This window comes from Parasteatoda tepidariorum, chromosome 4 (assembly GCF_043381705.1).
Source record: "Parasteatoda tepidariorum isolate YZ-2023 chromosome 4, CAS_Ptep_4.0, whole genome shotgun sequence".
In the NCBI taxonomy this organism is placed as follows: domain Eukaryota; kingdom Metazoa; phylum Arthropoda; class Arachnida; order Araneae; family Theridiidae; genus Parasteatoda; species Parasteatoda tepidariorum.
The window spans coordinates 57,923,315-57,932,633 of NC_092207.1; the positions used below are offsets into that span (position 1 = coordinate 57,923,315).

Here is a 9,319-nt window from a genome sequence, read left to right on the forward strand (position 1 = left end):
GGCGGATTATAATTTTATTTCTGCAGAAAAATCTAAAATCAACTAATATTCTTACTTCATTTTTTCGGCATCTTTATAGATAGTCTTAATATAGAAGTCATATAACAGAAACATGTGCTGCATTTATGTAAGTATTTAATTGAAGAATGGAACATATTTAGAACATAAAAGGACCGACGAAATTCTATCTTTCATCCAAATTCCATCAATTAATTAACTGCCAGCTATTGCCAATTTGTGGCTTTAGCCAGATATAATATGTTCAGCCAGTATATATGCATTTGTAATGCGTTTTATCTAAATAAAGATACCTGATACTTTAGATTAGAACATTTTGAAAGGAGCAAAATTTAGGTAATTTTTATTTTTTTAATATATTATTTTTCTAATTTCATTGTGTAAAAGCTTAACACATTTTATTATTTAGAGAAATGTTCTCTTTCTCGACAATAATTTTTATATTAATATTTTTTTTAAAAAATATAGCGTACAAATCTAATTTTTTAAATTTAAAAGATCAACTTAAATGAGTTACAAAACTGCAAAGCTTAGTTCAAGTTAATTTTATGCCCAAGGTCCAACCGTGTGTGGAAAAATAAGAGTAATAGCTGATTCCTTGAACTCTTGAAGTCAAGCATATCTGCATCTAATTTTGTAACAATCTATTCAAACGGGGAAAATATCTACTTCAAAAATCTATAAATATTTGTGTGCATAACTAATTGCGTCTTGAATAGAGACTTTCGTATACATTAAGTTACTGGTCAAATTTCACTTAATAAATAAGTGATTCATTTATTATATAATTAATAATAAATAAATAAATTCGCAAATGAATTTTAATAAACAAATAAACTGAGTCCTCTGATCAAATTTATTATCAGTTGTCCTTTAAATTAAAATTTTATTATCTATAATAAACATATAGTCATATTTATTATATCATTAATTAATCGTATCTTTAAAAAATCGATAAAGTAAAATATATTTTTAGTAGTAAAGCAAATTTATGAAATACTAAATGAAAAAGTAAAGCAAATTTAGGAAATACTAAATAATAAAAATGAATTTTTAGTGGAAGTCATTGTAGGGTGATATTTGGCCACTGGGAAACAATTTTTCAGGCCAACTATAGAATATAAGCAGCATTATACCTAGGGGAAAACTGAACTGGTCTCTGCATCCTCATCGTCAAATTTATTTATTCCTATTATCTTGTAGATAAAATAATTTGTAGGTAATTTTTAATAAATTGTAGATAATTTTTAATAAGGTAATTAGGGAGAAAGTGAATAAATATTAAAAAGTTTATGTTTTATAAAATAATAATAATTTTGGTTTATGCCCTTTGGAAAATGGTAAAACGTAAAAATGAAAAGATTAACAATATAAATCAGATTATATACCATTTAAGTTTGTTCTTTTAATTTCAGTGTTTCAGCCTAAGGAGTATTATTTGACAAGATGCAATCCGTTTGGATCATATTAGTTTTCTGTGTTGCATCAATTAGTGCTTTTGGAATGAAGAAAACTTGTGGTAAAGAGAATTTTCTCTTCCCTTTTTGACTAGAAATAAATGAAATTGTTCTATTTTTATGTGAATATTTTCTTACGCAGAAAAACTTACTGAAGAAATAGGTGATGCATTCGATAAATGTAACGCTCTGTTTCCAGAAGAGGTAAGAATTTAACTTAAAACAGAAATATTTTTTTCGTATAAAAAAACCGATCACAGATAATTAATGCACTCTGTATTAAAAAAAGTATCAGTGACCGTTAGGCTCTGCGTATTTAACATATCGTGTTAAATTTATTTTTACTGTCTTAATAATTAAATTAACAATATCTTTGTCTTTTTCTTAAATTATCTTTTTCTTAATTATCAATTGTCTTTTTCTTAAATTAACAATAAAATGTGGTTTTATAATGTTTGATAAAATTTGGAAAAAGAGATAAAATTCAGAATTTTATAAGGATATCTTAGAGCATAGTCAACCATTTATTCGGTTAATCTTGCTTTTAAGTTTTGAATATTTATAAATGTGTGGCATTAAGATCTATAATTTAAAAAAAAAAAGAATAAAAAACGGAATTTCTGGTGCAAATTATTAGGTTGAATACCGTATATTTTGGTTTATTAACCAGAATTACGTTTTTCTTTACCAGAAATGTCATTACCATATAGCACGGGAGTTTTATCAGAATTTTTTACTCCGCGTAGAATTACGAAAGATAAAAGTTAAAAATTCAACTGCGGAATAGTATTAGTCTAACAGAAACATAGTCGAATAGAAACATATATCTTTCTAGAGGAAATCGATTTTAATTCCCAAGTTAAAGTTATTTTATCAAAATTCAGCATCCTGTGTGAAAATTATTGCTATTTAAGAGCTCCTAAAAATCTTTCCAATTGAATAATAATAATAATACAAATTAAGACGAAGAATTCCGGAAAATTAAAGAGGCTTATCGATTGACTAAAGTTTTATTTTACAAATTTCATTAAGTTTCGTATTAAAACGGAAAATAATATGCGAACTCAACAAGCTTAAGGCATTCAAATATGACTTTTATCTCAAAATAGCATCATGTGAATGATAATTGCAGTAGGTAATATGAATAAGGTAAGGAAACGTACAGTTGCCAACGAAAAAATAAAAATAAAATTAATGGGAGAAAAGAAATACCCTGACTGAAGGAGGCATATCAGGGCAGAGTATATTTTCACGTGGTATGTGTGAATGGAAAGTCCATTTACTGAGCATTCATGTAATTAATGTTGAATCAAGAGCATTAAAATGAGCTTATGTGTCAATAATGCAAAGAAATTTTTTATCATCAGTTAAGTTTATGTTCAGGGTCTAACAGTGTATATATCAATAACACTATATCAATAACAGTAATGGCTGATTCCTTGAACTCTTGAAGTCAGGCATATCTGCATCTAACTTTGTAACAATCTATTCAAACGGGGTAAATATCTACTACAAAAACCTATAAATATTTGAGTGCATAACTTATTGTGTCTTGAATAGATACTTTCTTATACACTAAGTTATTATTCAAATGTCACTTAATAAATAAATAATTTACTTATTAATTAATTAATAATTAATATGTAAATTAGTAAATAGATTTCAATGAATAAATAGAGTTATTTGATCTAACTTATAATCAGATGTCCTTAAAATTAAAATTTTATTATTAATATTCATCGTATAGCTATATTTATAATATCATTAATTAATTACTTTGAAAAAAATAATCAATAAAGCAAAATACATTTTTTATGGAGCAGTAGTTAATCATTTTAAATTTTATACTAATTTAACATTCCAACTTATATTTTATAGCATTATTAAACAAACAATAATTACTTATTAAAACCGATATATATTGTCAATAAAAATTATAAATTAAATACTTTTAAATTTATAATATTTAATATTATTTTCAATTATTTTAAATTTAACATTTAAAAATACGTGAATTATTCAACTATTACTTCAATATAATTTCAATAACTTTGATAAATCATCCAATTATTCCACGTATCTAAGTAATTCATTAATTTTTTTTTAAATAATGTACAGTAATTTTCTCATATTTATGGTTTATTTGTTACAATTAAGCAACTGCAACTTATTAATGGGTGTAAAAAAGAGGCAGTCCCAGATGCACTTACCGAAGATGCTGTTAAATCTTATCCATACCTTGCTGCTGCATGTAAAGATCGTTCTAAATTTTCGAAGGTAAGGCTGATATTTCTATATTAGGGAGATTCACTTATCTGTAAGAGATATTTTAAAAATCCCTTAAGAATATTGATATTATTAAGCTACGCATTTAAATACTAATTGCAACTTACGAGAAATATGAAACATAACTAACTGATTACTATTGAGCTTAGTTATAGATAAAAAAGGATTAAAATCATCCTAAAAAAGCTGTTTTATCTCGTGGAACTTGTATTCCCCACTCCAGAAACCACATTAAAATTTTATGCTGTGAAAATGTTTTAGATAATCATTCATTTAATCTAATTAAGTTAAGTAGAAATTGATTAGATCTTAATTTTTAAATTAATTCTACTTAATTCTTAAAGTAGCACCATGCATTTTGTAACAATTACCAGAACTTTAGTTTTCATGGCGACCAGGTGGCTGAGTGGTTAGCGTGCCTGACTGCGTAGCCGATGGTTGCAGGTTCGAATCCCGCTCAGGGCGCGTATGTTTCTTTCCCTCTCTGTGTGTTCTATGTCCTTTCTTCTGTGTGATTGTGTGAATATGACCCTCTCTATAAATGGGTTTGTGGTTGTGTGAAATGGGCGACGCTGCTCCACCACCGTAGCCTGGCCATAGATGCTCAGTGGGTAACGAGAAGAGAGTAGCAGTTCTTGCATTTCCGAGGCCAATGGGAAATAAATCTAAGTGCCCGCCATTAACAAACGAAAATAAAACTTCAGTTTTCATTTAATATTTTAAAAAGCCATGTAGGATTTCATTTAATTAAGCTATGATGTGAGAAGGTAAGTTTTAAATGAAATTTTAATATGGATATTAGTATTTTGATTTAAGATATTTCTTCACGATTGTGCTCCATATTGTTGAGCCAGATGGTACGTCTTTCCCACATCTAGTTCAACTCCGTTATCGTTGAATTACTCAGATTAGTTGGTTTTGTCTCACAAAATTGCTCTTTTACTTCGTTTCCTTCTATACATTTACTTTTTTGTTGTTCTCAATTGCTTATTTCCATATATCTTATTACGAAACATAACACAGTTTTGTTGAATAACAATTAATACATTTTTTTACGAACATATTTGTTCATAGAAGTATCGTTAGTAATTTGTAAATTAGTTTTGTGAAATTTGTGACAATAATTTTGTCCTGAACAAACTATCGAAAATAAAAAATATATTTTTGAAAATATTATTTATATTTGAAAAATATTCAAAAGAATATTACCTATAGTAAATATTATGTTTTTTCCTTATTTTCAATCCTTCAGAATTTTGAACTTTTGCATTCAATAGAATTTAAGTTTATTTTTGTTGCAGTTCAGTCAGTGCATGGGAGGACTTATGCTAAGAGGAGAAGTTACCAAAGTTAAATTTTTAAATGTGAGTAATTATGAAATGTGAGTGTGTTACTCATAACTTTATTTAACTAGATTATTTAACTAACTTTATTTAACTATTATTTAAATTTTAATGGTCATTTCTAAAAGTTCAGTAAATTCTCAAATTTTGTATTTGGAATGTTAAGAAAACAAATATTAAAAATTTATGAAATTTTTTCATTTGTTTCAAAAAGCAAAAAAGTATACTATAGATAATTGTACATTGTAAGACATGCAAATTGTAACACATGATTTGTACATTGTAAGACATGCAAAAATTCATCAACTGAATGATGAAAATGAACATACTATTTGATACAAATATTAAATATGTAAACATAGAATGAAAGATTATGCAATTTTATAATCCTTTCAAAAATTCTTTTATAATTTTTAAAGCAAATTATATGTTTATTTATTTTTAGAAACCGACCTCTTAATATCTTATAAATAACATTTTATATTATATAATACAGAAATTTCATGATTTTGCAATTCATTACGCATTTAGAAGGCAGAAAAATGACTAAAATAATGCCTCTCTGAACTATTTCTTTCATTAATCCCTTTAATAGCAATCAAACAATAATTCTTCCAGCATATACTAAATTTCAGTTTTGTATTTCGTATATACAAGTACAGTTAAAAAATAATCTGAAAAAAAAAACCCATTTATATCCAGGAAATTTTTTTTAATGAAAAAAACCAATGTGATTTTTTTTAAAAACCAGGTTTTGGTGAATCCTAAAATAGATTATTTTAAAGTTTTAGTTAGTTTTGAATCATACAATTATGAGTTCAATTTTGTGCGATTTAAATCATGCGAAATCATCAGCAAACTAAGAAAAATTATTTTAAAATGCGTGCCCAGTCAAGATGCTTTTAACACAAAATAAAAGACGAAGTACTAACGTGCTGTTAACGTCAGTAGACTATTATTATTGATATAAAAGGGATGTTCGTGGTTCGAATCCCAGAAATAGAAATATCTGTTCCGATTTCTGCATTGAACACTATAAACATCGCATTGAGCTGTAGTGGACAGTTTTGAAAATTGCGCATGTAAATTTCTCGCCATTGCAAATGGTTGTTAAAATAATTGTATCGTCAGATTTACTTTATAATCTGATTAATATTATTACAAAATATCATAATTTCAGAAATTCAAGATAATTTCTTAATTTCAACCAGAATTTAGTTCAATGGTTTTTAACGCTATTTAATATTTTTTTTTGTTTTCAGAAACAAATGGCTGAGAATAAAGTGAGTACTTTAAGTCCTCATATAAAAGTTATTCTTTCTTTTCAGCCATTTAGTGTTTTCCTGTTCGTTGAAATGAAAAATATGTAAAACCTGTGTGTTTGAATTGTTAGATTTAAGATTAAACTTTTATTTCCGTTTTCTTGATACTTTTTAGCTTCTAACAAATTTTTGAACGGATAGAAATTTTTTTGAACATATAGGCAAAGTTTTAAACACATAGACAATTTTTTTACGATATATTCGACAGCATAGTATCTTTAAAAAACGTGGAAAATATCCCCGTCCCGTATTCCTGTCCTTTAGTAAGAATAACTTTAAAACTGGATAAACCTATTGGAGAATTCCTATCATGCTCAAAGTTGTGAAGGAGTGAGAAAGCAGTTCCGCCTAATAATTGGGGAAAAAAATCAAGTGATATAAATCACTTCAAAAATCATGTGATTTTGAGACGAAATGATTGTCAAATGTAACGAAATGTAACGAAGGAATATTGAATCGTAAAAATTAGTTTTTCATTCCTAAACGGAAGGAAAGCATTTATAGGGCATGAGAAAACTATTTTATGTTTCCAATAGATTGAAATATTTTGAAACCATAGCTTAGATTTTTACTTTTCTTCTGGGTGATTGCATTTTCTCTTCGTTTCTTTAATTAAGTGTACAGTAATGTTCTAAAAAAAGTTTTTATTTTGTTTTTTAGAAATGCTACCGTATGGTTGAAGAAAAATACGATATAGGACCATCATAGATTTCCTAAAAAGTAATAATCTTCTGTAATTTTTGTAAGAAAGACAATTGCATATAAAATGTGAATAAAGATTTGTATTTCCTTGTTTGAATGTAATTATTCATTTTTATGTTTATTGCAAAAAAGTAGGAAACTTGTTTGCCACGTATAATTTTAAGAATATACACACAAGGTGTTTCACAAGGTGTTCCACTACCCCAAAGCAAAAGACTGTTCCTGGTGCAGTAAAATTCCTGTATGTTCTTCAACATTAATTGGTATAAAGATGTCTCTACCATGTTTATTTCAGTAACAGTAAAAATTTTTATTATAGTAAGATATAATACACATAAGAATCAGTAAAGATACTTTTACAATAGACCGACCGGCCTGTGTGGGGGGCAGTGAACTGTCCTTGCATCAGAAAGGTTCTGGGTTCGAATCCCGGACAAGGCATGGATGTTCATTCCTTCTCTGTACTATCTGTCCTTACAGTTGGAGTGACGTTGGTCCACCTAATATGGTGCCCCTGTAAGAGAGGTCAACAAAATCGCCCTGTATTTGCCTAAATTGACGAATGTTAACACAGGTGGGCATTGTAAAAAAAACTTTTACGATAGAGAATAAAGTAAAAAATCATAATTTAGGAGAGATTCATACATATAATTTTTCTTAAAATAAATTCCAGTTTGTTAATCAAACATACATTTAGCACAAGCAGAATATTAATATGAATTCTAACTAAAACTGAAGTGAGTTGAAGTTAAATATTTTAAAATTATTTTATGCAACTGAGACAAATAGTCTTAGGAGAACATAAATATCTTTACAACTAAAAATATACCTGTATCTTATAACAGTTTATATGAGTAGTTTGTGAAATCAATTCAACAAGAAGATTGAAATTACTTAACAAATAATTGACCACAATCAATACTTTTGATAAATTACTGAAGAGGATCGGGATGGTATTATATAATCTATGAATATTTTTTCATTTCATTCAGATAAGTGGAACTCATATAGTGAACTTCATGTAAGCAAACTGTCTTTTTCACTGCTTTATGATGAATACCATTAAATTGCACAATGATTCGCCCTTAAACTTCTGCAAATGATCCAAAACTAAATGTTATACGCTTGAAATATGCTGTATTATCATTTCACGCATAAATAGTTTAAATATACACAAATTATTCACCAAATTTATGGATCTCTGAAAAACACAACCCTTCATAAAATTTGTCTTCTGCAATGAAAAACTTTTAATAAAGAACACTACAGAGTAGGTGATCTTCAAAGTGTTAAAAATCTTTTATTAATCTCAATTTTTATCACAACTTTATTTAAACATTGAAAAACATATCGAATTTAATAAATTCTCGCACTGGTAAAAAGTTGACAAATGCTGATTTTTGATTTGTAAAAGGTAGGCATGGAATTTATTTGAATAACATAGATATAATCGAAGTGCTCTTATTTAATTTAAGTAAACTTCTTAGGTAAACTCTCTAATTAAACAAACCTATACTTAATTATAAATAGGAAAACAGTTATAGTTTTAAAAAAACTTAAACTTATAATAAAAAAATGCACAAGCATTGTTTAAATTTTAGGTGGCTGTATGGCGCAGTTGGTTTGTCGTCGGCCTTCTGAGCCCAAGTATGCGGGTTCGATCCCCGGATGCAGAAAATCCTCAGCGGCCATGTCGTATGATTATGCGACATGTAAAAGATCCTTGGAATGCCTTATTGGCTCTTGACATTTCCGGCAAAATTAAATTCCTAGTGCACTTTAGCATCCAAATAGAGTCTCGGTGCTGCCATCTAGTGTGGCAGAAACTAGACGTCCAAATTAACATGACCAACGGTATCTCTCCCATTGTGGTGGTCCTGAAAGAGTGGATACCACCTCTGGAGAACGCACTAGGTCTGCTCATCGGCAAGACCGATTGTACAGCTCATTGGAAATAAAAAGAAAAAATGTTTAAATTTTTTTGACGGACAACAATATAAAAATTGTGAAGTTACTTGAGGAGAGGAATTTAAATTTAAAACGCAAATCAAAGTAAAAAGTATTTTTAGGCATTTGATGCGCAGAAATTAATTGTTATGGGGAATTGTAGATCTAAAATTTAAAACCGAGGTTGCATTACTAGATATTATCGTTTATCTAGTTCTTCATCTTGACTTTTGTTTGTTATAAA

General features: G+C 27.8%; 1 protein-coding gene across 2 annotated transcripts; it reads left to right on the top strand.

Annotated features, from left to right (window-relative positions):
• Positions 1–162: 162 nt before the first annotated feature.
• LOC107442332 (uncharacterized) lies at positions 163–7,225 on the top strand. 2 transcript variants are annotated; one of them, XM_016055869.3, is made up of 7 exons: positions 163–354; positions 1,434–1,537; positions 1,618–1,679; positions 3,633–3,752; positions 5,063–5,125; positions 6,367–6,387; positions 7,087–7,225. In XM_016055869.3, the coding sequence occupies exons 2-7, from the start codon at positions 1,465–1,467 to the stop codon at positions 7,132–7,134; spliced, it is 387 nt and encodes a 128-aa protein (XP_015911355.2). In that variant the 5' UTR covers positions 163–354; positions 1,434–1,464; the 3' UTR covers positions 7,135–7,225. The 2 variants fall into 2 exon arrangements, with proteins under 2 accessions (XP_015911355.2, XP_042909038.1); XM_043053104.2 differs by having other exon boundaries at positions 172–354; positions 5,063–5,110.
• The last annotated feature ends 2,094 nt before the right edge of the window (positions 7,226–9,319 follow it).

What these genes read in the sequence shown, in the direction of transcription:
- LOC107442332 (XM_016055869.3), top strand. Translation starts at nt 1,465, where the DNA reads ATGCAATCCGTTTGGATCATATTAGTTTTCTGTGTTGCATCAATTAGT. An exon ending in ACGCTCTGTTTCCAGAAGAG is followed by an intron (nt 1,680 to 3,632) that starts GTAAGAATTTAA and finishes GTTACAATTAAG; the next exon opens with CAACTGCAACTTATTAATGG. An exon ending in ATCGTTCTAAATTTTCGAAG is followed by an intron (nt 3,753 to 5,062) that starts GTAAGGCTGATA and finishes TTTTTGTTGCAG; the next exon opens with TTCAGTCAGTGCATGGGAGG.